The sequence below is a fragment of the Poeciliopsis prolifica genome, unplaced genomic scaffold (assembly GCF_027474105.1).
Source record: "Poeciliopsis prolifica strain line A6 unplaced genomic scaffold, Auburn_PproV2 SCAFFOLD023, whole genome shotgun sequence".
Lineage (NCBI taxonomy): Eukaryota > Metazoa > Chordata > Actinopteri > Cyprinodontiformes > Poeciliidae > Poeciliopsis > Poeciliopsis prolifica.
In genome coordinates, this window is record NW_026562398.1 from 5,043,795 (window position 1) to 5,071,306 (window position 27,512).

The 27,512-nt window shown below is 37.2% G+C and overlaps 2 protein-coding genes across 2 annotated transcripts in view; both read left to right on the forward strand.

The window, feature by feature from the left end:
* dlgap4a (discs, large (Drosophila) homolog-associated protein 4a) overlaps window positions 1-10,957 on the forward strand; it is an 86,103-nt gene extending 75,146 nt beyond the window's left edge. The window contains exons 6-11 of the mRNA XM_055046210.1: window positions 3,490-3,899; window positions 3,986-4,083; window positions 5,690-6,120; window positions 6,942-7,033; window positions 7,804-7,956; window positions 8,206-10,957. Of these exons, the coding sequence (XP_054902185.1) occupies window positions 3,490-3,899; window positions 3,986-4,083; window positions 5,690-6,120; window positions 6,942-7,033; window positions 7,804-7,956; window positions 8,206-8,430 (1,409 nt within the window). The 3' untranslated portion in view covers window positions 8,431-10,957. The remainder of the gene's footprint in view (window positions 1-3,489; window positions 3,900-3,985; window positions 4,084-5,689; window positions 6,121-6,941; window positions 7,034-7,803; window positions 7,957-8,205) is intronic.
* A 2,532-nt stretch (window positions 10,958-13,489) lies between these two features.
* On the forward strand, window positions 13,490-26,637 carry pfkfb2a (6-phosphofructo-2-kinase/fructose-2,6-biphosphatase 2a). Its single transcript, XM_055046213.1, has 16 exons — window positions 13,490-13,629; window positions 14,400-14,575; window positions 15,490-15,615; window positions 16,007-16,103; window positions 16,625-16,691; window positions 16,772-16,846; window positions 17,042-17,098; window positions 17,203-17,327; window positions 17,724-17,931; window positions 18,472-18,618; window positions 18,701-18,805; window positions 18,891-19,020; window positions 21,225-21,287; window positions 21,376-21,440; window positions 22,962-23,135; window positions 25,639-26,637. The coding sequence occupies exons 2-16, from the start codon at window positions 14,485-14,487 to the stop codon at window positions 25,687-25,689; spliced, it is 1,581 nt and encodes a 526-aa protein (XP_054902188.1). The 5' UTR covers window positions 13,490-13,629; window positions 14,400-14,484; the 3' UTR covers window positions 25,690-26,637.
* Window positions 26,638-27,512: the final 875 nt, after the last annotated feature.

The window sequence follows — 27,512 nt, forward strand, 5'->3', positions numbered from 1 at the left end:
ATGCTGCCTCTTTTGTCCTTAATGTACTTCCAGTCTGAAAGTGTTCCTGCTTTAATCTTTTTGCCTGATTCCCACGGCCTGTCAGCCTGCAGAGTAAAACAAACAAACGGCCTACTACCTCTTTTCATACACTAAGTTCATTCAAATTTTTACTGAGTCACTTCAACAAGAACCTGCGTTACTAAATTTGCTTCTCATAACCAGTTTTTTTTTTTGACCTCAAATTCAACATTTATTAATTGGAAAAAATATCTAAACTCAGATGTGAGCCTGATTAATTGAATTTCATTTTAAAATATCAACTTAAAATGATTCGATTTTTTTTTCAGTAAAGGTACATTAATGGAAATGTCAATATCATTTGCATACTGAAGTGTTAGGTAAATGTGAGTGAGAAGTCTCTGACCTAAACAAATATACCCTGTTTATGGAGTTGGAGTATTAGCAGAATTGAAATGTGACAGTTTGTTTATTTGATAAAACTGATGTTGATCGTGTGGAAATTTGTTTGAATGAAAAAGTATTTGGGCCCCTGAAAATATAAATTGTAACAAAAACTAATGGTTATGGATTCATTTTGATACAATACTGCAAGTCATGTTTACATCCGTCATATCCTAGATGTAGCTGTTGATAGCTGCCTATAAGTACATCATATTGATTTAAGTAGAGGGAATTGTATTACACACCCAATAAGTTCAGCGCTGGAGCTTGATGAATAATGGTGAGATGTCTTGCAGACTAAAAGGCTGATGGAGGTCCACAGTTTCAGAAGCTGTTATGCATTTCCCTGATGAACTGTGTGCATGTAGACACCAAATGTAACAGTCATTCAAAGTTACTTGGCCACATTCTTCAACAAGAGGAATGTTATCAATCTGTGCTCTAAGTTCTGTATGAAGCGTCTCATTCATTTGGAATAAATGTTATCTTGTGTCCTTGAGAAGTGGAGTTTTGTGAGACTAGACTATGACTGCAGACCAGAGAAGCTTGCAGTACTTGAATTGCATGACCTGGATTCCAGAGTTGTGTTTGTGTATGTTAGTGGGATATAATGAGGGCTTTACTGGTTCTTTGCGTCACTGGCTGCTGATGGAAGTGCAGTTCTCTCAGAATTAAAGGGTGTTGGTTTGCTATTTAGATGGAAGCTACTACTGGAGAAAATTACCACAGAATTTTCAGTCTTTAACAAAAGTAATTTCAATTGCCTGGTCAGCTATTTTAAACCAAGTATTTTAACCATTGTGTGTATTTTGAAGACCTGTATTCTTCCAGATGGTTGTGGTATGGTTTGATTCTAGTAATGTTTTGATAACATGTGGTGACATTTGTCCCCCGTCCTCCTAAATGTTACAAGACAAGGGGAAATTCTGCATCATCTTACACCATCCCTGCTGTTTTATCGTTTTCCCCCAATCACAATGAATATTTGTTCTTGGGATAATTCAACAGAGGTCCAGCCAACTGGTGCTAGTCTTATAATTAGGTCACCTGAGTGGAGTGGATGTATCTCTAATGATTGTAATAGAAAGACACCTGTAACTTTAAGGGCCGTTCACTGGCTAATCAGTATTCCAGGCTACCATTACAGCATGAAGACAAATATACCCTTCAAGGAAATCAGAAAAAAGGTTATTGAAAAGTATAAGTCAGCGGGGTAGATACATAAAGCCTCTAAAGCACTGAACATCCCCTGGAGATCAAATACAGCCATCATCAAATGGAAGAAATATATGGTTCATGTGCAAGTCTGCCTTGAGGTCATCCTATCAAACTGAGTGAACCTTCAAATAGGAGACTAGTGAGCGAGAGGTCTGTTACTGAACAGGTGTGTTTTGGTTTGATATTCTCATAGAATAAATAGCCTTTAGTATTCGAGTGTATTAATTGGTCAGGCTGTTTGCTAACACAAACACAGTCTGGCTGTATAAGAGCTAGCCTGTGCTCTGCTGTCTGAGAGACATGCTGTTCATATTGTGGACTGTAGTTTTGAGGCAATATTCTGCTAACTGTTGTGAAAAGCATGTACTCTAAACCGATAGACCAAAAAGCACACGAGCAGAAAATCAGCCAACACAAAGCAATCAGACTTTACTTTTTAATTTTTTTTAGCACTAAAAAGAGACGCTTACCATCACAGACTAGAAGTGAAAACAGGGGGCCCCGAGTCTATACAGCATATCATTAAAAACGGGAAGATTCGTTGCTGATGATCTAAGAACACGCCCAGTGGTCATCCGATGTTCTGCGTCACCTAAATCTCTATTTCCTTGGAGATGGGAGTGAGGAGATGATTCAGTTTCTGTATCTGTTACAAATACAAAGCCTTTTGTGTGAAAGTATGAGTGTAATGTGTGTAAAAGCATATGTGTGTACTTGCCCTTGGTAAGCGCCTCAACATAACCCACTAGTGGGATTGGTATTACAGGCCAAGAACACATGTTGTCATCCAGGATATTTTACACGTCTGCTGCCTAGAAATGAATCTGTTTGCATGTCAAGAGATCACCATCCACAACAACTCTTTGAAGATTCTTGGATTATGACATCGAGTTTATGTTTGCCATAGAAGAAGTATTATTGGTTTGAATTTAATTCATTTACAATATTTTCTCGGTCTAAAAGTGTTTCTACATTATCTAATAGCGTAATTGCATTGGAAGCATTTCAAAGGAATAGAGAAATTTACATGTTTTACTGAAAATTCAGTTTTGTTTTAAAGCATAGATAAGTAACATCTAGTTGCCTGTCAGTTTTTTAATCCAATTTCTCTGCTTTCCAGCCTCTCTTTCACTTTATTGATACTTTTTAGCAAACTTTTCATGTTAAAGGTGACACAAAATTCAGTATGACGTCTAACTTTTTTTTTTTTTTTTTTTTTATAAATGCACCTAGATCTTAGATTTGTGTCTGTGGTCATGAAAGAAGGCTGTTAACAGGAAAGTCAGAAGAAACTCCCTATAGCTTAAAGTATATAAAGGTGTGGCATGTAAGAGAAGATCCCAAGAGACACACTGACGTCAGAGACACACTGGCACAAACTCATCTTAGAGAAGCACAGAGATAGCAGTCAGTACTACTTCATAAATGCAGTAATAAGGGCAAAGCACATGTGCAGAACCAATCAATAAATTTTTATATTAATGAAATGCCCCCTTATTTCAATGTCTCTTAATGAAGCACATTATATGTATTGATCACACTCAGATTTATACAGGATTTTATTTCTATTAATGAAAAAATGACATTAAGATTTTAATATTACATCAGACTAATAAAAAAAATGTAATACAGAAATGTGTAATGCCTTCTTGGTTATTTTCTAAAGGTACTGTCAATCTGACTGACAATCCTCATTGCAACACATTTTAATTTATTAAATTTAACTGTATACGTTTAATTTTGCTAATGGTTATAACTCTGAGAAAGATGAGGACTTTTTTAAAATGTATGCCTGTTTTTTTTTTTTTGTCTATTGTGAACAAACAGTCAGCAATAGAAAGGCTCCCCCTCCAGTCCCACCTCGCTCCGCCTCAAAGCCCCTCATCTCGGTGACATTGCAGAGCAGCACTGAGTCGGCTCAAGACACATACCTTGACCAACAAGACCGGGGCAGCGAGGTCAACAGCCAATCGGGACGCAGCAACTCATCAGACAGTCTCTGTAGCATACGTACAGGCAGCCTGTTGAAGAGAACCCAGGCTCCAAAACCTCTTGTGTCAATCGTAAGCCCTGCACTCGCTGCAGCCTCTGGGCCCCCGGTTCCTGCCCCCCGTGACCTTTCCTCCACCACCATCTCAACATCTACTCAGTCCCAAAATGACACCGTGAGCCCTTGTGCCAGCCTTGAGCAGCCTCCAACGGCACCCAAGAGGAAGCTCTCCTCTATTGGAATCCAGGTAGGCCTGCTTTGGTTTTCCACACACAAACTTAGAAGCCTTTTGAGCTACAATCCTCTAAGGTTTTAATGTTGATGTTATCTTAGGTGGATTGTCTTCTTCCAGTCCCAAGAGAGGAGCCCTTATCTCTGACTGCGCCTTTAAAGTTTCAGTCGATTGGTGTTCAAGTTGAGAACGGCAGGCCGTAAGTAGCGTTGCATATGTTTGATAATTACAAATATATACACGAGTATTGTTAACATTCTTTCTAACCTTCTTGTTGTGATTGGTCAATAATTTCCATTCAGAAATGACGTCACAATGTGTGCGACAGCAGTTTCTGAACTCTGTACTACTCCCAAACACTTTTTCTGAGGCTCCACCATTTTACTTGATCAGCCTTGCTCTCTTCCCTCCATCAGACCCTTATGTTTACACATGGAAACAGATATCTCAGCCCTCAATCTACAGTCAATTTAGTCATTTATTATTTATATGTCAGACTCTTTCCAGGGTGTTTTAGTTCCATATAAACATTTGGTTTTGCATACGTTTGTCTAGAGATGAACTATTGGAAAATCTTTAGCATAATTAGTTTTTTATCCTCATGAAGAGCTGGTTTCTCTAACATTCTGAATGCAGCAGTGTGCCGGCTGATAATTTAAACCTTGTGACTGTGTCAAATGACCACTAACCCTTAATCTTTTTAAGATAATGAGGACATCACTAAAACTGGACTTCAATTCCTCTTGCTGATTGTAAAATGTCTTACCTGTTCAAGCTATGAGGAGCATTTTAGGTTCCAGTTTGGCCTCAGTCTGCACTGTTTATGGATGATGATTCAGGATGCCGAATGTGACTTTTGCTTATTATTTCAAACTTGATGAAAACATAAGCATCTTGTGAGGTCACAATAACTGTCCCAGTGAAAACACATTTCTACTGAACAGTAAGCACTTTAAAGTTCAGAGATCCTACTTTGATAATTTATTATATTTTTATTTTTATAATTAAATCAGGTTATCAGAACAGCCTAATACAACTTTGAAACTGTAAATGACAAACATCACCAGATACAACAGGTATCTGCTGTAGAAGCTTGAGTAAGCAGCTGAAATGCCTCAATAGGAAATGGTTTTCTTTTAAATAGCTCCTTACAGTGACTTCATTTTTAGTATCTGTCAAGTAGATTTTATCTGGTTCCTGGCACAAACCAGTTTCTTACATAGAGTAAATCGCATCCTAGAAACGGCACTGATCAACATTCACGCCTGCTCATTGTTGGCGTATTGTCACAGAATTCTTATGCTGAGCAGTATGTTAACTTTTTTGTTTTTATTTCTCCATGAACACCTATGTATGTGTGTGTAAGTAGTGTATTTCCAGCCTCTATTCTGCCATAGCTAAGGTTTACTGATAGTTCATCTTGGTGATTCTGGCAGTTAGCTTTGCAGCAAAACAAAGCTCTGATTGATTTCTCTTTTCTCTTAATTTGACTTTACTGAGCGGAACCTAGAGTGGAGCTGGCCATTCTAATATGATCTGTTCAGAGTAATTTTACTGTAATCTCATTTGATTGCTTGCTGCTTTTTCTCCTGCCTGTTGTATCAGATGACAGCAGTTTCATAAACATTAATGCTCTGTAGTACATTTCTTTCCAGTTTTCCTGCTGTCATGTCTTTTTGGGCTCTTAGTGCCTCATTATTTTGGATCCTAATGCAGTCTGTCCTCAAACTTGCAGTATGGGCCCAAAGTCCAATCATTATCTTTAGGTTGGTCAGAAGCTGATGTTTTTGTTCATATCTCTGCAGTCTCAGTCGGGATAACAGCATGGCCTCCAGACAAAATACAGAGGTTGAGTCTCAGCCGCAGGATGCCACACCCACAGAAAATGCAACCAATTGCACCAACAGCCAGACTCTAAATAGCACCACAACGAACGGACAAGACAAAGCCATGGAACAGCATCACCTTAAACACACGTCGGCTCCTTCAAGGACATCCAGCTCTCCTCCTGAGACTCTGGACCCAGCGTTAGACCCCTCCTCCCTTCCACCTCCAGATCCCAGCCTTGAGTCTGGGAACTGCAGCTCCCAAGGAGACAGTGTGCACTCCAGTACGCCAGCGTGCCTCCGAGACGGAAACTGGTTCCTGAAGCTTCTGCAGGCAGAAACGGGCCGCATGGAGGGCTGGTGTCAACAGATGGAGCAGGAGACCAAAGACAACAATCTCTCAGAGGAGGGTAAATGAACGTCAAAACATTTAGGCCTGATCGACTTTTGAATGTCTGCCATCCTCATGAATTACAACATGCATTAGAGCTGCATAATGTAATGTAAATATATAGTCATAACATTATCTCTGCGTGCAAAATTTATATTGCAAAGGATGATTTAGCCAAAATCTCCCAAGTACTTCGAACTTGCATTTTTCATGCTAATGTTTAGTAAGGTGGACAGAGTCCAAGTTTTAATCCATTTCCTTTTGGTTTTCATGGCAACATTTGATTCTGTTTGACCTCTTCTGTACATACTTTATTCATATTTCTATGCTAAGTTTTATTTGTAACTGGGTTTTCAAACAAGGGCAAATTTCACAGACTTCTATAGGTTATGTCTGAAATGTGTTTGTGTTTGTCGAGTTAAAGCAGTGCATCTTACTGCCATTAACTCAACTACTGCAGACCATTAAAGTGGGTGTAATTTCTACTTTAGTTGGTTTAACTCCACTGCAGTCATGTGATGTTTTCATCTTCCAGAATACAAAGCAGGCTCTCAGACCAGTCAATATCTGCTTTCTGAAATATAAATGAGGGAAGACAATGAGCAGTAAAAGGTTTTCAAATAGTCATTCTTTCTGTTCTGAGATGTTCAATAATTAGTTCCCATTTACATGCAAATACAGGGAATAAAATCATTGAATTAGTATCAAAAATATAGTGAATGAAGGGCTTGTAAAAAAAAAAAAAGCTGTTTAGTGTGACAAGACGAAAAAACATTGATCACATAATGTTACATCTTGTGCGAAGTTTAAAGGCATATTGTGTGTCTTTGCCTATTTCAGTGTTGGGGACAATCCGTAGTGCAGTAGGGAGTGCTCAGCTTCTCATTTCACAGAAGTTTGAGCAGTTCAGAGGCCTCTGCAATGAGAATCTGGTGAGTAGTTTTATTGTACCCTCAGAATTTCTACAATAATTGCATTTGCAGTCAGTTGTTCATTTGGCTTATGTGGAAAAAAATACATTTCTGCTAATTCCAATTTTTATGACAGAATGTCAGTTCTTTCGTACTGAAGGAGGTAAAAGTGACATAAGAGGAAGTAGCTTTTTTGACATGCTAAACTTTATGCTTACAGACATCTCGACTCCCTGATCAAGCAAAAGGGCTGATTCAGTCATTATACCGTGTATAAATGTGTACTCCTGTTTTTAATGAAGAAAACTGTCTCTCCTCTGCACAACAGTATCAGATGCAGTGTCTCATGAATGCTCATAGCTTTCAGTCTTAAGAGACACGTGGACCCATGTTTTCTTTTTCCCTTTTTGTTTTATTTTTGTAATTGCATGCATACATAATTACAGACTATTTACATCAATTTTTTTACTTGTAGATTTTGTGACTCTAAAATTTGGTAATTGCCCTATAAATTTAAACCGATCCATCAACTTTCATTTTGTGTGTGACATGATTCCTGCTGTACTGATGAATTGTATGTTCATCAGAACAAAGTTTTTTGTTCTAACTTTGCTGCTGTTAGACTTTAATCCTGAAAGTTTTCTATTCCCATTTTGCATATGGTCAGGATGTGTTTTCTCTTGATCTATTAGTTTAGCATTAAAAAAGAAAAGTCAAATATTTCCTTTAATGTTTGATCTAATAAAATATTTTAAATGAATCCTCCCTGCCTTCCCCCCCCCAAAATATAGAACTTGAATGCCAACCCAAGACCAACGGCACAGGACCTTGCAGGCTTCTGGGATCTGCTGCAGCTCTCAATAGAAGACATCAGCATGAAATTCGATGAGCTCTACCAACTAAAAGCAAACAACTGGCAACTTCCAGAGAAGCTGGAGAAGAAGGTGATTTCTGTCAGAGTAATGCACAACAATTACACCTACACAGTCATTATATAAATAACAATGAGAACAATGCTTAGTACTTTTGTTATTGTTAATCATCAAATTACTACCTTAAGTAAGTTCCAGATATTTACTGATTGAGTTGTTTTCAACTTTGAGATTATTACTACTTTTTAATTATCAGTATGACTTAATGTGTCTTCATTTAGTTTCCCTCACATTCCTCTACCTGTGACATAATTTCCTCAGGATGAAAACAAGCAGCCTCCATCATCTGTGCCAAAGAAGCAGTCCAAGCCGCGGCTGTCAACAGGGAAGGACAGGAGCGTGGACTCTGCTGTAGACAAGCAGCGGCAGGAAGCCAGAAAGCGTTTGATGGCAGCGAAAAAGGCGGCGTCAGTACGACAGAACTCCGCCACGGAAAGTGCTGACAGCATCGAAATCTACGTCCCCGAGGCCCAGACCCGCCTCTGAGAACAAGCCACCACCAATGATGAAACAAAATCCTGACTCACTTTCAGATACTTGTTGACACAGACACACAGTTGTGAGATGAACACACACACGCGTACGACGGATGCACAGAAGCCGATCTGCTTTAGCAGCGCAGCTGATGGATAAAAGATTTGAGGATCGCAGGGCACTGTAATATTCCTGGTCGTGATCCGGCCGCCTTTGGATAGTAAAACCTTCGCAGATGTTTAATACTATTGTTCTCATTGTTATTGTTATTATAATTATCTCCTAAAATATTTCAAGACTGTCTTTAATTGTGCGAGTATCTTGGATTAGGACATCATGTACCTTGTGAACTGAAAAATCTTGGTATCCCAGAAGTTTACGTTCTTGGAAAAAAAAATTAAAGTCCCCTCACTGCTGAGTCTACCGGCAAATTGTGGCTGTGCGGTTTACGAGCTGAGCTACCATCCACACACACACTCAGGACACACATGCAGGTGTACTCACTGTCCACAGAGTCTTCCTGTTCTCTTTGTTTTTGGCGTGTGGTGCAAGCTCTTTAATGTGTGAAGAATACAAGATGGCATTTGAACCGAAGAGAACAAGAGGAAGGCAGTAGCATATATTATAAATAACACACTATTACAATGTTAATTTTGTAAATGCTGTATACCAGAATAATTGTTAGAAAGAGATCAGTGTTAAGCACCAAGTTAGTTTTTTATAAATCGAGTACATTTACTGTCATGATATATTAGCACTTGATGCAATCATTCACTTCATCTTTTTCCTCTATTCCTCCCTTTCACAAACATTCATCTGAAGCTGTCTCTCAATATCCAATCTTACGTTGATTTTTGACCAAGGGATTTATGGAAAGACTGCTTAATCATCTATAGTGGAATGTATGAACTTATGACTTGGTCACTGCACTTTCAGTTCACCACAGATCAACTTTGGCCACCTTTTTATTTTCCTAATCATTCTAACTTTTCACTGCATCCCGATGGGATGTGGGGGACCAAGACATTCACCTCTCACTGTGGTGTTCCCATTCAACCAAGCCGCAGCAAGAGGTGGGGAGGGTGGAGGGAGGGCTACTCGCTCCTGGTAAGGAATCAAAATAAGGAAAGCAATAATCTAATTCAGACCACTGCAAGCTGCAGGTGTCCATTCTTAAATAGTATATCTTAATGTGAAGGACACAAAAAGGTGAACTGTGCTGTTGGAAGGAAAATCTCAGGTTGAACACTTGATAGTAAAACCACTATACATTGAATATTTTCTATATAAGCTTAAAACAATTGGCCAAATGCTCTGAATCTTTCAAAAACACTTCTTACGCATCCAGACGTAATAATCGTTCCTCTAAGAGATGCTCCACCCTCTCCTAAGTGTGGTGCAGTTTTGTACAGTCTTAATACGACGAATGACATGTCTGTCTTCTCATTTGTTGCATCATAATTAAAAACAAATTTTTTTTGAGAATCAAACTGAGGTACAACCGTTTTACTTAAGTTTTAATGTAATTTGACATATTTTTTGACTTTCATTCTTAATATAAATTACATAAACATGTAATTTTAACAAATGTTTGAAATGCAAGAAAATGTCTACTCTGCCAAGTTAGCAACTCTGTTTCATTTAATCACTTATTTAAATTTTTATTTAAGTATCTTTTGAGTTCAGTTGCATTTTTTTCATGTGTTTTGCCTCTTCATATGTGACATGTCATGTCTTACAGATTTTAATTAGAATATTTTTTTCAAAACAATAAATTTGAGAACTTTATGATAGGAGCTGGACTTTGCAAATGATTCTTCAGCCATACAGGTATAGAGGGCCAAAAGTGCTGCAATTCACCAGAGATTTTTTTTTCTAAATCTTTAACCTTATGCAGTATGTGATTGCTTAAAAATTAAGTTACAACATAAAACAAGTTCAAAATAGATTAAATATTTTACCACGTCAAAATAAATATGAATTAATCACTAGGCATTCCATCATCTTATTTTACTTGCACATCCTAATACCTGGTTGCTTTAATCTGTGCAGCAGATAACTACAGAACAATACCTTGTCTATCGTGTGCGATCAAATTGCGAACAGGACAATAAAATAAGCATGGATGCTTTTTGAAATTAATTCAGTTTGTTAAAACAGTGTTTTTAATATTTATGCATTTCATAAATTGGAGTATTTATGTAACTAGAGATACTTTAGTTATGCATTACCAATTTCAATTACATTATCACATTTTTCAGGTTATATTTTAATAGAATTCTGGCACTTTTGTCCCTCCATTTTTAGGTTGGTAAAGATTGTTTCTCTAAGAGCTGGTTCTCCCCCTACTGGTCAGTTACTGTGTGACACTCAGAACATGTATTGCTTCTTCTTTGAGTCAGTCATAAATGATCAAGCAAAGGATGTTGAACTGGGAATGCTGATACAGCGCTGCATAATCAGTTCTATTTGTATAACATCAACAATGGACATGTGCACCTCATTGTCCAAAGAAATCATTAAACATCCCTTTGCTACATGTCCTGGTCATCATTCCTGCTGTCTTTCTTTATTGCACTCATTCATGATCCAATGGTAATATTAGCTACCAAGTTAATATTACACCTATAATAAATTCTAAACATTACTGCAGATCTTTTATTGTTACTGTGTAATCTCTGAAAGCATGGCCTTTCTTTAATATAAAATATACAAAGATTCTTACCAGTGAACTTTCAGTGTTCCTTTAACTGGGTCTTGCAAATGATCTGTGTGAGGCATTCAGGGTACGTACTGTGCGTTGGCGTTTATAACTGTGACGAATGGTGGAAAGCCCTTTCTCTCTCTTTTTTTGTATCATTTTTGAGCCGGATCCCTTTATCTGCCCATACACTGAGAGCAAGACCTCCGATCAGGGATCTTTAGACAGTTTACCAGTACTTCCCGAGTTTCAAAGGGCTACAAAATGGACAAACGTTGACCGGAAGGTGCAACTCTGGAGGTGCATTTTGCTAATGTGCTTTTCAGCTACCATGTGAGTGAGGCAATATTTTTCCGGCTATATGAGGAGTCTGTTTATTGTGGTTGCGTGATGGACTGAAACACATGATCATTAAATAAACATTCTTACTGCAGAACCTATCCTTAGTGGCCTCATCTCCCTGGCCACATATCTGTCCTCTCAGAGAGCCAGCTCGTCAAATAAGCAAAAACTGTAGTTCCAGAATCTGTTGTACTGAATAATTTTACACGAGAAGCACATATCTTACACATGAAGAGTTGTTTAAAGTTAACTGTGTATTAGTTAGACACTGTGAGCCTAGTTTCTTTCAAAGATAAGAATTGTGATTGCAATGCTTTATGTGGCATATTTTCTGTATTACATTAGATGTAGAATTAAAGAGGAATGCCACTGAGTTTTTGGAATGCATATTTTTATTTATTGTGTATAAAATTAATGAATTGTCTCAATTCTATTAACTCTTCTTATACATGGCACAGAGAAAAACATATACAGAAAACCAGTCTTTGTGTTTCCAAATTGTTTTGTGTTCAGTTGTTACATTTGCTTTATAACCAAAAATAAAACAAGGATCAGTAACTGATTTCCATTGCTTCATACTAGTGCTAGTCAGAAAAAAGAGCGCTTGCCATAAGGACGACAAAAACAGCAGTTCATAAACTCAATATGGACAATTGTATTATGAAAATTCTGACAATATATTCTATTTTTCTGATTGTCTAGAACAGAAACTGCAGGAGGTATTACCTAATGTAATATCTTGTGTACTCTTTGTTTTTTGTTGCTGCAGATTGTAAAGCAACAACAAAAACAAGCATTCAGCCTGTGTTAGAAGTAATGACACTGTACTGGTCCCAGTAATTTTCTCACATATGGATGCAAGGTGTGTGTTTTTTGTGTACTTTCATATATCTACACAATGCCACATACTCATCATGAATGCTCATCTATAAACATTTCAAAGTTACTTCATCCTTGACCCATTTAACAAAACCTCAAGAAAAAAAAGAATTCGGTGCACATCACATGTCCATCTCTTGATTATAGCTCCCCCTATTGGCTTGTTGTCAAAGACAAACTTTGAAATAGAAAATAATTATTAAAATATCTTATATGTTTTATTGATTTAAACGTTGAATCAGTCAGTGCAGAGTAGAAATTATTTACTTTACAAAATACAATTCTTTCAAAAGTTCAATGAATTTTCAGTGTTCCTTTATGAAATCCTAGCAAACATTATTTTAACACACATTTGATGGTTTGTTTAGTATTATTTAATTGTTGCATTTTACTTTTAACAAAGTAACAAAGTAAAATAAAAATACTTTAGAATAAAACATGCTATTAGAAAGCAGAAGGTCATACAAAACCAAAGAACAAATTAAATTACCAAACTAGAAATTAAAAAAAAAATCTGTTATTTAAATACAATCAAATATAACAGAAAAAAGTCTTAAACTGCCTTTCTTTATATTATTCTACCTTATTATGTTATTATGTAGTTATTTTTTTGCATTTCTTCATTGTTTATTCGCATTGGGACAAGGGTTAAGTAATACTGAATACTTTGGCATTTATAGCTTTAACCAATTTGCAATTCACAACCCAAAATGGACCACATAGGATGTTAAAGTATCACACCTACAACACATAACAAGTACAAGTAAGAAGTCTCTAATGAAATATATTTCCTAAAAGACTAATCAAGCAACTGCTATGATCATCTAACTTTAATACATAAAGATGATGACATAAAAATCTAAGGTTATGTGCAAATTCTGGCTATTCAAAATGAAGACATAAATACAATTCTGACAAAAAATAACATGCTTACCAAATAACACTTAGAAACACAATAAAAGATGATTAAACCATTGCATTGCTGACTTATGGTCAGCAATGCAAATAGGATGAATCTTAGAAGAAGATAAAGTACTTTCAGTGCACCGCAGCCTTAGCAGGAAGAAATTAGCTTTAGAATGACGTCATTACTTTATTTTGAAACAATTCACCGGAACTGCTATTTCAACTTCGGAGTTGAACTTCCTGTAGAAGAACGACGATAGAAAGGGCGGAGCTGAAGCCGAGAGGAAGAAAGGGACGTTAACGTGACGTCCGCGTCTCAGGTCAAGTTGTAGCATCATTGCCGAAAGTAGACTGGATATTAGTTGCTCTTGGGCTGGTCTTTGGTATGTTATCCTTATGTTTCTTCTTCAATCAAGCTTTTATGCTGCAGAGTTTCTCCTCAGGATGCCTTTTTTAGTTGTAAACGTACAAGTTTTCAGATCTTTTCAGTGCGGGTTCAAGTACAGTAGCAACTCCCGGTAGTCCTGGACTGTGTGTAACAGGTTGACAAAGATTAACCATGACTTTTGCCTTTCGTCTTACAATCAGAGTGGCGATTTATGTTCATATTAAAACCATTACAATTCCGAACCCTGGTACTTACAATGCTCTTGTACAGCTTTGACATGCAAATACTGATATGGGGAAGTTTTAGCTAACATGTTCAACCGTTGAGTGTCACTTTATTCAAATGAACAAAGAAGGAACACTGCGTTATGTTTCAAAAATGAAATGACCAATTCAATATTTTATATTGACTAGTAATGACAATGCTACTTTACTATTGTATATTATACTGAAATGTGTTTATTGTTCCTTTTTAGATTCTGATCATATATGAAGTTTACATAGGTATTGATTGTATCAATTGTATTATTTTTTGTTACATTTGTTAACCACATTTTTAATTTAACATGATATATAAATAAAATTAGCATTAGAAATTGTTAACTTAACCACATTGCTATTTTATCTTTGAGAATATACCTAATATACTTTACTAAACATGTCAAATATTTTCCCAATTATTTTTTTATTTGCATAAAGTCTTGTTTTTACTTTCCCTTGAATTTGATTAAATGCAATCTGACTGTTGTGCTTTTTCCTCTTGCAGTGTGTGACATGTTATAGTATGGTTCCCAGAGAACAGCGATCGCTGTCATTACGCCAGCTGTAACTGGACATCATTAGGTCCAGTAATGGCTGCCATACACAAGAAACCCTGTACTTCTTCAGAAAGCTGCACTGAGTCCAAAAGGATGGACCTGAAGAGCAATGAGAAGAAGGGCTGTGAGTGATTTGTTTTTCTATTTTCTAAAGGTGGAACGCAAAACTGAAACTCCTAACTCATTCTTTTTAAAATATTAAACTCTGTGTGCCCCCCTAACTACTGTATTATTTAACATGTTCTCTTAAGATTGGGCTGTAAATTTCAAAATGTTCACTTGATAAAGAGTCTCCGCTTTGTGAGCCTTGAGCAACACAAGATACAGTTTCAGCCAGCACACAATGCTAAATGTCAACTGTGACGCACCTTCTCTCATTACTGGTATGTGTGAGTGTGTTTGTAAAGATATGCACTGATACATTCACTCAAAAGGTCTGTAAATATTAGAATAACCCCTGTTTATAAAAATGTTTGTCATCAGATCTTTTGTTGTAGAATGACATTCAAACTTCTCTTTTTTTTTTTTCAAATCAAGAATGCATGTGAGCTCTAATCTTCAACATGAAGGTTTCCAAGCACCTGCGTTTCTGTTCTGAGAATCTTCAGTCAAGTCTGTTCTCGCCAGCTCCCTGTTTGGATAGATTTATCTTTCACTGTGCAGTCTAAAGCAGAAAAAGAAAGAAAATAAATAACATTATCCACTCCCAATTCAAGCCTGCAAGGGTTGGAACACTGAACCCGGCAGCTTTCCAGAATACAGGGAACAATTAATCATAAACTGCAACCTGAAACAGGTGGCATTGTAAACATTACCCAGTTCACACATGTGTAGAGGTGACATTGGATCGTTACGCAACACTCCTACGTCTTGCTGCTAGTGTACTCAGTGTGTTTCCGTAGTTGCTTATAAAATATGTCTGTTTGACCTCTAAACCTTTGAATCCTTGGCCTTGAAGGAACTCCAAAAGGCCATAAAATATTTTTTACACATTCAAAAGCCTAAATGCTGTTATTTTATTGTGTCTCTGAACTGCAGCTTGGGCCTACTACATGACCAATTCTCCACTTCTGATTGTGATGATTGGGTTGCCTGCAAGGGGGAAAACATACATGTCCAAGAAGTTGACACGCTATCTCAACTGGATCGGCGTTCCAACAAAGGGTCAGTACTCAGAAAACATGCAGGATTTTCATTCAGGGAAGAACATTTTGATCACATTACAAGACAAGATGCAAATAAAAACAGTGGAAACCACATGAAAAAAGTTGTTGAGGTACTATTATGTACTGCTTATTTGTTAATGTTTCAGAACTTATAAAACATATTAGTCATAAAAATGTTGGGCTTCAGGCTAACGAGTTTCAGAGAGTGGCGCTCCCTGTAGCACTGATCTGTTTGAAGTTGTAGTTTCTATTTTCACCTTTAAGAATGAACCTGCGTGGCTCAGGCTGTTTAAATGAAGGTCACTGCCTAGACAGCAGTCTAAAGCACAGACTTTAATCCTGATCTCTGCCTTTCGTTCTCTTTTTTTCCCACTCTGTTTTCCTTGCAGTTTTTAATCTCGGGGCTTATAGGAGAGAAGCAGTGCAGTCATACAAGTCCTATGAGTTCTTCAGACACGACAATGAAGAGGCAATGAAAATTAGAAAGTGAGTGACAAAGATCTTCTTTACAGTACATAATTTTTGTTTACTATGCTTCACAAGAGGTACATGTACATGATATAACTTGTGTATTCTTTTCTTTCAACTTTACAATTATGACTTTACTGTCATTTAATTCAGTCATAAAACACAAACCTAAATTAAGGAGTAAACTAGTGTTTTAGTGTTATGAGTGCATATCATCTCATAATATGTAGATTATTTGGGCCAACTTTTTTGACTACAAAGAAGTTGACCTCCACCTGCTGGAAGTCAACTTCTTTGTCCAGCAGGTGGAAGTAAAATGTATTTTAAGGATAAGAATTTCAGATGCTGCTCATCTGCTCTCAGTCTTTAGTTCTTTTAAGTCAAACCACGGAACATGACTTGATATGTTACAGGATCAGTTGGAGAGTAGTTAATGTTACTTTCCAACTGTGGCTGTGTGACCCACTCAAAACAAAATATGAAGTTTTGTTTGAGACTTTTTCATGGTTTTGTAAGGTGATTTATTTTTGCCTTCACAGACAGTGTGCTTTGGTGGCACTGAAGGACGTTAAAACCTATCTGAGCGAGGAAGGAGGCCAGATTGCTGTAAGGATACTAAACCTGAACCCATAGATTTCTTTTTTTCTTTTATTTATTTTTCTCAAATGTTTTCTGTTGTTGGTCAGGTTTTTGATGCCACCAACACTACCAGGGAGAGGAGGACACTCATCCTTAATTTTGCAAAAGAAAGTTCATTCAAGGTCAGAAACACATTAATAAATAAGAAATAAATTATTTTAGACTTGGTCTGAACACAAGCTTCAGTGGGTTTCAGTGGCTTTAGCCATTCACTGTGGGTTTATTAATCTTACTCTTCCTACAGTAGGGATTTTTCTCGTGATCCATAGTGCTGTGATATTTTTAAAATTTTTTTGGTTCTGCTTGTTTTGTGTTAGGTCTTTTTTGTGGAATCAGTATGTGATGATCCAGAGGTCATAGCTGAAAACATTATGGTAAATATTGCTTTATTTATTTATTGTGAATTCAATGAAACACCCACTCTTTAAATGTTAAAACCTCACTCTGAATCACCTTTTTAAATCTCTGTCCCTCAAAGGAAGTGAAGGTCTCCAGCCCAGATTACCCTGAAAGGGACAGAGAAAGTGTCATGGAGGATTTTCTAAAGAGAATAGAGTGTTATAAAGTCACCTATCAACCTTTAGACCCAGACAAACATGACATGTAAGGTTCCTTATTTGATATGTAGGTTTTTGTTTCTGTTACTATTGTAATTAAACTAATTTTTCTTATTTTTGAGTAGATTGTGTTCGGGTGAAAAGCAGTTTTGCTTTCATTGCAATTTAAAAAAACCCCAAAAAACTTGTGTGTCCTTCCAACTTTGTCCAGCAGGTGGAAACAGTGTCTCTTTTAAGTCAGTAAATCTAAACTGAGATTCAAACTAAGATTGAAAATTTATCAATTTCTGTACTTCAGCTTACGTCCTGTGTATATGTGACAAGGTTACAACATAGGAAGGGCAATCTTCTTTTCAACCTTGATGGTTTTCTTCTTGTCTTTGTTTATGTAAATATTTCCGATTGACTGCTACTTTTTTTTTTTTTTCTCTGTGACTCACAGGAACCTGTCCTTCATTAAGGTCATCAACGTTGGCCGTCGCTTCTTGGTGAACAAGGTGCAGGATTCCATCCAAAGTAAGATAGTCTACTACCTGATGAACATCCATGTGCACTCCCACTCCATCTACCTTTGTCGGCACGGAGAGAGCCTCCACAATTTGGAGGGGCGCCTTGGAGGCGACTCAGGCCTATCAGAGAGAGGAAAGAAGGTGCTCATTTACTTAATTACAGATCACATTTTAATTTTTACCTCTATAACTTTGTCAAATACAAAAGATACACAAGAGAGTTTTTTTGCAGATGTGATACGTTTAACCTCTACAGACAAATGAGTCCCTTGTCATAGTATGTTCAAAGTGTTTAGCCTTAAATCTTGTCTCAGTTGACTAAAATCCTACAAATAGGGCAAAGTCTAAAATTCCAATTAAGATGTTTTGTATTAAAAATACAAGTAGGCCTATGGAAAACGATTTATGATCACAAATTCCAGGCTACAGAGAGCCATAAATAGTGTAAAAGGCACAAAGCTGCTGGCAAGAGCCACAAACAGACTTGACAAGTTTCACTGTATTTATTATACTTGATTGTAATCTAGCAGGATCCCCCCAACAATCAGCTATGCCAGTTTTATTCACTTAAATTTCATTCACAGTGGTATTAAAAAGGTCTTAAAAAAGTCTTATACCTTCAGATATTGTGTAACATGTTTAGTTACCAGCCTGAGTGCTCTTGTATGCTTTCTTTCACAGTTTGCTGTGGAGCTGAAAGCGTTTGTGAAAGAGCAAAATCTGTCTGACCTGAAGGTCTGGACCAGCCAGCTGAAGCGTACCATTCAGACGGCTGAGGAGCTGGGTGTCCCCTACGAGCAGTGGAAGATACTTAACGAAATCGACGCTGTGTGTGTCCTTATGAACCAGCTGGAGGGTCAGATTCATGTAGAAAGTCCTGACTGCCTGACTGATGCTGGTTATGTTTCAGGGAGTGTGTGAGGAAATGACCTATGCGATGATTGAGAGCAAGTACCCAGAGGAGTTTGCTATGAGAGACCAGGACAAATATCATTACCGCTACCCTGGTGGAGAGGTAATAGCCTTTTATTTCTCCCTGAAGGAGGTTTAAATGGTAATATGTTAATAGTCTCGAACAAAATATGTCCTGCTCCTAACAGTCCTACCAAGACCTTGTTCAGCGTCTGGAGCCGGTTATAATGGAGCTGGAGCGACAGGGCGACGTTCTGGTCATCTGCCATCAGGCTGTCATGCGCTGTTTGCTCGCTTATTTCTTGGACAAAGGCGCAGGTTTCTAGCATGAAACACTTACTCTGCCTTACATTACAAATTTACACTATTGTGGGCTCACAAAGTTGACTAATTGTGCAAATTTAAATATTTTCACTAAGATCATCTTGATTAACTAGGTTTATGTAAAAATGCAGGTTTGAACATAAATGTGTATATTGTGTCTTTAGGTGTTTTGTGAAAGTATCTATACCCATTGGAGTTATATTGTCACATTACAACCACAAACATTAATATTTTTTATTGGCATCTTATATGATGGACCAACACAAAGTAGTTCATGATTCTGAGGTAGAATAAATGGGAAATCATGAATGATTTTTTACTAGATAAAAATTTTTAAAATTTGGCATTGTTGAGCCATCTTCCTCATTCAGCTGCAGTTATTTTGGTTTACGTCTCTACCAGCTTCGCATAATTATACTAAATGTTTCTTAGCAAAACACAATAAGTCTCACTGGTTGGAGAGCTTCTTTGAAGTTTTTAAGTATTGCTAGACTCCTAATTTGTTTCAGTCATGGACTTTGATTCTGCTATTTTTACTCAGAACATGCTTTGGTCTAAAACCATTTCAATGTGAGTGTTGTGTTATGAAGCGGTTTTAAGTCTTTGAGAGTCCCTGAATTTAGCTACACCCATCTTCCCATCAATGCAGCTGAAGGAAATTTCCCTTCCAACCCACGATGATGTACTGCTTTGTGCTACCATCCAGAAGAATACATTGAAGTTTGCGGGTGTATTGACACAAAGGAAAAACATTTTCCAGGTTGTACGATTAGTTTCGCAAAGCACTGCAAGAGGGCTCAACAGTAATTGCACACAAACATCATTACAACTTTCATAAATGTGTGGCAGTTTTTATTTATTTGTCTTTTGCATCTGCCAGACTTTTGGTGGTGGGAGTACCAGACTTTAAAGATTGGAGGTGTAGTTTCAGAAAAGTCTATAACTTTGGTAAAAAAAAACAGGTACACCCACTTTTAGCACAGGAAGAGGTTTAATAGAGATATTTATATTTTTACTGAAGTCCTACTTCGCCAGATTATTGCAGAGGAGTAACACTGGGTGGGTTTTTGGCGTTTTGACCTTAACCCATTACTGAATCATACATGTGTTTCTACTTCGTCTTGATCATCAGTTTTCTTTCACAGTTTGCAATAATACTGACATGAAACTGTGGTTGAAGGAAGGAGCAATACTTCTTCATATTTTTTGCAAAGCTTCCCCAAAAGCTTGAACGTGCTTTGCGACACAATTCTTTCAAAACTTTGGTTGTCTCTGTTGCATGTGCACCCTTTTGTCCCACATTCCTTCTGCAAAGGTTTTACTTTAATAGGCTTGGAAAAGGCACATTCCACACTGGAAAAACACAAATTCTTGCCAAATATTTTTGGTCTAGAGTTGAGTACACTTGAAATAAGACAAAAATAACTTATAGGAGCTTCTGTTAAATCAATAATTCTTTAACATTGATGAACAAGTACTTGTTTCACTAGCAGATTATTTCACTTGTAATAATACAGAAAAACTCTCTTGGGAGTGAAATAATCTACCAGTGGAACTAACACTTTTTAAAATGAATATTAATTAGCTTTTTACTTTAAAGAAGCTCCTGTGCTGTGGTGAAAGGTTATTTCTCAGTTAGTTTTGTCTTATTTCAAGTGGACAAACAAATTTGCATCAGAAACTAGATTAAAAATACTTCTTTCACGTTTTACTGCAGCGTTCTTAATCAGGGATCATTTTTAGTCCAGTCTCCTTGAAGAGAGTGTCAATAACTCTCTTCAAGGGAGTGCCACAAAGACATGTTTTATTTTTTTAATCTCATTTAAGGAGATGACTGAAAAATGATCTTTGACAGAACTGCAATTATTCATGTGCAGACATTTCCTCAGTGTTTGGAAGTGGTGCATGACGCAGCATCTGCTTAAGGCTTGGCTACAGTTAGATGAGTTCACAAACCAAAGTGTGGGCCCCTCTCTGGCTGGCATTTTGTCTGAATGTACTCCCACCAGTGGGCATGTGGCTCTTCAGAGTTGCTCATAGAGCAGGCACACCCATGCTCTGCTCCTGGAGCAGAGCATGGGTGTGCCTTTCTACGGAAGCGACAAAAGCACAAACATTTATAAGACGGCAAACCAAATAAGGCTGAATTAAACCACAACCTGACCTCACCAGCCATTTTGTGCTTTTACTGGCTTTAGATGATCTACCCTACATGAAATGTCCCCTGCACACTGTCATGAAACTCACTCCAGTGGCTTATGGTAAGTCATTATTCTGCTTATAGGAAAGTTCAACAGCATTTTTTCCCCTCTTGTTTTGATATGTTTCTGCTCCTTCCGCCTCTGCTAGGATGCAAAGTGGAAATATTTGATCTGAAAGTGGAAGCTGTTAACACTCACAGGGACAGACCATTGGTAAGTTGGTTTTCTACAAAAAGTTCAACCATCACCATCAGCCTCGCTTAAAATAAATTACGTGTTCCTAAGGTGTGTGATCTGTCAGGACTTGCTTGGAGACGATCTCTTCTTAGGAATTCCAACCAAAATTACACCTTACAATATTTACCTGCTTAAAAAAGTCAATGTTCACTCAGCCACACTAAATAACAGTGTTCTCAGGTAAAATCTGAACTCAGGTTCACAAAAGCCTATGGTAAGAAACTATATTATCAATATGTATTACACAATGTGGAATATGATTGAAGGATTTTCCAGGGCTTGGTAAATATGAAAAAAAAATATTGTTTTTGAAGACTTGATTCTCAGTCTGTCTGTCCATCTGTCCATCCACCATTCTTTGTATCTCTGTTTCAAGTGATGAAAGCTCCATCTACCCATCTGTCTGTACTACTAACTTTTGTTTTGAACATTTATGTAGAAAATTTTAGGTATAAGAGTCCAATTTGTGCAGTCATCAAGAAGACTCATATTTATTGCAGTAACACACAAACATCAGATAACATACAGCACCACTCCTGAGTCTCAGATTTGATCTGTATTCGTTTCAGCAAAATTCCAAACTTTGCTTTCAACCTGGTCTTCTCAAACTGTGGTCCCCGACCTCGGGCGAAGTGCTGCATGTAAACGACCATTTATTTGCCATGACGTCAGCTCAAAGTGCGACCCTACCGCTAGCTTACCAAAGAACTATGTTAAAAATAATAATGTGAAACTGGCTTATAACCGATAAGAAAGAAAAAATAAAAAATAAAATCAGATACCAGTCGAAAGAAAATGACTCCAAGAATATTATATGATCAGGGGAAGTTGTGTCACACCATGACTGTTTGTTAAATGGGTTAAGTTGTCCTCAGTCTGAAAAAGTTTGAGAAACACTGCTTTAAAGAAATGACATAGTCCATTAACACAGAACCTCTGCTTTTCCAAAGTGATTGTTTTCTATGATGGAAGTGATATTTTGACATTGTTTAATGAATTTGTTCTGCAGAAATCTCTTTATGCTGTGTGTAGAAAACTGATTGTTTATGCATCGGCACTAGAAATGTTGATGAGCAATGTTCCTCTGATCAGACGTCATCCCTGAATCAGTCAGTGGGGCTTTATCCAGAAATAGATGGGGTTAGGCAATCCCACACAATCATTCCTCTGACACACACATCCATTTGCTCTAATAAGTGACACGCAAACATTCTTGTTTCTGGAGTTTTTTTCGAAATCGTTGTTAATTATCAGGCGCTCAGCCAGTGGGTGGTGATATAGCAACACGCTTCTTGAGAAACATCCTGCTATTGTAGAGAGGAATACGCTGCCCCTTGAAACCAACGTGATAATGGCTTTTGTATTTCTGTCTGTTTTGGTAACGGATTACTCACTGGTGCTGATTTGTTTCAGAGAACAAGTATTTTCAGACCTACAAAGTTACTAAAACAAATGGCTACTTTACCAAAACATGTTTTTGTGTTCCTCTTTCAACAGCTCAAAGTGAGAACGCCACCACCTTTATTCCGCAGGAGCAGTTACGATCCGCTGTCCACCGAAGACCAGATTAAACGGCCCCGCTTGTACAGTATGGGCAACTTTTCACCTTCATCCGTGCTCCCTCCTCCAGCTTTTGCCAGCATACGGATATCCGAGGGCATTGAATCCGAGGTCAGTATCCAGTAAAAATGTAACTGCTTTTAGTCAGTGTGCAAAAATATTCTGCAATTTATAATATAATAGTTAATTCCCAGATATGGTACAACAGCACACAAAATAAGTAATTTTTCTAAGTATTTACCCCCTTACCTCATTCAACAGAGATTCAGCCAATTGGTTCTCGTAGTCCCACAACAAGTAGAGCAGAGATCACCTGAGTGAAGTAACTTAGTCTCAAGTGATTTTAGTATAAAGACAGCTGTGTCTGGAAGGTCCATTCACTGATTAATCAATATTCCTGGATACATGCATATAATTACTGTCCTTTGCCAATCATAGCTTTATGGGAGAGTGGAAATGAGCAAAACCACTGTTGAAGAAAACTCATATCAAACTCTGTGGTCAAGTGGAAAAAATTAGATCACAATGGAGCGTTTTGGCCATCAGTCAAAAGGCTGTCTTTGTGCCACTTGGCACATTGAGACAATGACATCTGCAGGATGTAGCATTGAATCTTTATGTACCTAAAATATTTTTGAACACTCTTGTAACCATCCTTTGTTATAATAGATTATGCATGTCATAATTTTTCTTATTCTTTTTATATGTGTAAATAGGCCAGATTTGTGTAATTTAGACTATGCAATTACCAAACACTACACATGACCACAAACAAGCCACTACAAAAGGGGGTGAATATTTATGCAGTCACTGAAATCAGTTTTCACTTTTATATGAAAGTTTCTTGTCAAACTTTTTTGGATCAGGATGGATTTGTAAAAGTAATTTAGAAAAGACTAAATCATCCCAGGGGGTGATTACTTTTTGTAGGCACTCTATTTAAATCTACAAATGAAATGAAACAATTTAAGAGTTGCTCAAAACTACAACAGATAAACTAAATTAGCTACTGTTTAAATGTTAAGCCAATCATGCATATATTATAGTTGCAAACAGATGTCTGGCCATGGGAGTTAGCCCAAACAGTCTTTAAAATGTTTTAACTTTGAGCAGGCCTTGTGGTTTCCTGTGGGTGTTACTTTAGGAGTCAACTGCAGGCCTTTCAGTTCCTGTGTAATTGAAGTTAGAACATAATTCGTCAGGGGGAGCAGAACTCCTGCAGGGATTTTATTTTGCCCCCGACTTTTTGTTCTTAACATTTGTGGACAGAGTTTTCCGGTGCAGCAAACTGTTTATGCAGCTTGAGACTTTCTATTATTCTTTTACAAATGATGGACCGTCATGCAGAAACCTCCCGCAGCCACTGAAGTCTTGTAAAGCCAACTATGAAATGTAATAAAAAAATTAGCCTTCAGTACTGTTTGTAACACAGAGCAGAATGTCACATTGGATTGGAGTAGCACTGAAAAGTTTTGTGTGAAAGATAAATGTGACCCTGAACTAATTGGGTGGTGTTGGGGTTAGGGTTAATAAAAGTATTTAACTATTTACAAGCTGGAGTTGGGGATACGTAAAGAAGATTAGCTCAGTGGCAGAAGGTTGGAGTAACTACGGGTCCATCCTCCACATGAAAAATGGGGCATCTGGGAGGACTTTAGGACCTTCTCAGTTTGAGGTGTTGCAGCATCAGAAAAAATTTACATCATAAGACCAATAATGGAACCTTTAAAGGTCCACTTAAAGGCCCCTGAATCCCAGATAGCCCTTTAAAAAAAAGGCATAGAAAAATATTGGCATTCTGTCATGTAAACGGCAAACATTTCGAATATTGATGAGACCAAAATTGAAATAGCTGGCCTTAATACAAAGTGTTACACATGGCCAAAAACAACACAAATCACATAGAGAAAACCGTCCATAGAATAACAAACAGTGGAAATGATGGGTGGCGCTGAATCCCATGATGGGTGGAGCAGTAGTGGTTTAGATCACATAATATTTATGTGGTAGAATGGGCTACAATTAAATCCAATCTAGAATCTGTTGCACTTACTAAAAACTGATCTTCAGATCTGTTTTAAAGTTCTTTTGAAAAAATGATAATAGGGAAAAAATTTGGTGTGACACAGGGTGGTTACTTGGTGCGGGGGTGAAAACACATGGAGACCACACCTTCCATGTTTTTACTGTATTTGGCTTTCTCTTTAAATTTGTGCACAGCTTTTTTTTTTTCTTTTGGCCTGGCTCATAAAATTGTCATTAAAATTTGTTGTTGCAATGTGACAAAATGGGATCTACATTAAATAGAAAGGCTCAGTCTGTTGCTTAAAGTGTCTGAGCACAGTTTCTGAAGTGAAAAATGTAATATGCAGGCTAATTTAGTATGAATGTAACAATTGTTTCCAATGTTATTGCTTGTGCTGTTGCCTACAAAGTAAACTTTGTCAGCATAGCTTCCCTTCTGAAGCCCAGAAATCTGCACCCAACCTGTCTTACTCTGGCTTAAAACCTCAGAGTTCAATATTAACTCCTGTTCAGTGCCAGTCAAAACAAATACCTCATTTCTGTTTGGCTCTACTGTTTCTGTAAATGCACTCCACTCTTCCTTTTCCAGAACTCTCTGGATTGTTTCAGCACTCCAGACACGGGAGAAAAAAGCACATAGAGGTATTTTCCTCAAATCTGGCACAATCGCCTTTGCCTCGGTGTTTTCACTCATTCCTTTAACCGTCCAAGGCTGACTCCTCTGTGGGAATGTTTTCCCAGCTCTGCCGATCATCAGTAAAATTCCAACTGTCAGATTAAGAAAATGCATGTCTTCTGTGTAACATAATGTTATTTGAGTTTGTCCATTTTAGCATGATTTTGCACGTACATGTATGAACTCATTGCTTCTGAATGATAGCCATTATATCTGCACTGTGTTCATGCCAAATATGCAAATGAAAGATTAAGAGACTTAACCTTGCAACGTAATTTGTAAGTCTCAGTCAGTGTAAAAGGGAAAAAGAGGGCCTCTCTTGAAGACAGCCTTGATTTGTCCTCTGATAATTTTTCTATTTTCTATTTCCTTTGTAAACATTCCAATGCAATCTGTCCTTCCTTGTAATTTGGGAATGAAGTAACTATCCTGTTTTAAACTGTGATTAAAGCTCGTGGAATTGCTTTCTAGATTCAGCTCACAGACAAATGCAATAAAGGAATAGTGAAACATTCTGTCTAGTCCTTTAAAAGTGCAAGAAGTGATTTCTCTTTAGTCTGTGAAAATAATTCAGCTTTTTATCTTTTCTGATGTCTTGTGTCTGAATGTATCCCTCATTTCTACTGTTATAATAGAGGTATAATTAACAAAACCAAATGGACCCGAAGAGGTTTTAAACTGCTTAGTAATGTTGGAGTTTTATTTATGTTTCTGACTTTTTGTTTTGGAGTTAAAGTGCCTTTATTTATTTCAGTGAGAGTCTGTTAAGCCCTGTACTTAACAGTATTCAAAGTAATATGATTTGCAAAGTAATATCTACATTGAATGAATACGATATTGATTTATTTGTATGTATTAAAGAGCGCTTCAAAGTCTGCACACATCTATTAAATAAAGAGACTTGCATTGAAATTGTGCACTGTTTTAATTAAAACAACACGTTCCTGCTCTGTGTGAGCTCATTGGGTGTAGCCTGAACTCCAGAAGCAGACATGCATCGCAAAGCGTGGGACCTTTTTATGTTTTTATGGCATCTGATGACAAATCTCACCTCCTCCAGCAAGAAAACACATCAAATGCATCCAGCAAGCAAAACAGGTGATGCAACACATATGCAACTGTAAATACTGTAACTTAGGCCGTCACTAACCCAATGTCTTCAGATTTAAAATCTGAAAAGCAAAACGGCCTCAGTTTTCAATAATCTGCTTTTCATGAAAACACTTTCATCAGAGAGTAATTGAGTCACAAGGGAAACGGACAAATAATCAGTCCTTCGGAGACTAATCTAAAATTATTTTGACGCCTGCGATTGTCCTTGAATAATTGCACTTTGATGAAGAGTTGCAGATAATTTCCTAGCTGACATCAGATATTTTGAAAAAGGACCATGGTCATGTAAAAACTCTATAACTAGGCTATTGTCTAACTACTACTCTATTTGTTGTAAATTAAATTACAGAAATCAATTACAAATATTTTCCACAAATCAAAACATTGATTGAAGTGACCGTTAGCTCCCACTGTTTTCTACACTGCTTACTTGTAAAGTTATATAGTTTAACAAGATCAATACATTCTGCCAATACACACGATCTTGATATGGCCCTAAATGAGAATGACTTTGACATTCCCTTGTTTCATTTGTTTGTTTTCTGGTTGTTTTTAAGTTTTGCCATTAAGAGTTTCTCTATCAATTCCTTTTTTATGGTTTGGTCGTGTCTTTGTTCATTCTCAGGTGTTCAGGTTTCTACTCATTCCTGTCTTCTTATTGTGCATTTAGCAGA

What these genes read in the sequence shown, in the direction of transcription:
- pfkfb2a (XM_055046213.1), top strand. Translation starts at nt 14,485, where the DNA reads ATGGCTGCCATACACAAGAAACCCTGTACTTCTTCAGAAAGCTGCACT. An exon ending in GATCGGCGTTCCAACAAAGG is followed by an intron (nt 15,616 to 16,006) that starts GTCAGTACTCAG and finishes TTTTCCTTGCAG; the next exon opens with TTTTTAATCTCGGGGCTTAT. An exon ending in GACCCAGACAAACATGACAT is followed by an intron (nt 17,328 to 17,723) that starts GTAAGGTTCCTT and finishes TGTGACTCACAG; the next exon opens with GAACCTGTCCTTCATTAAGG.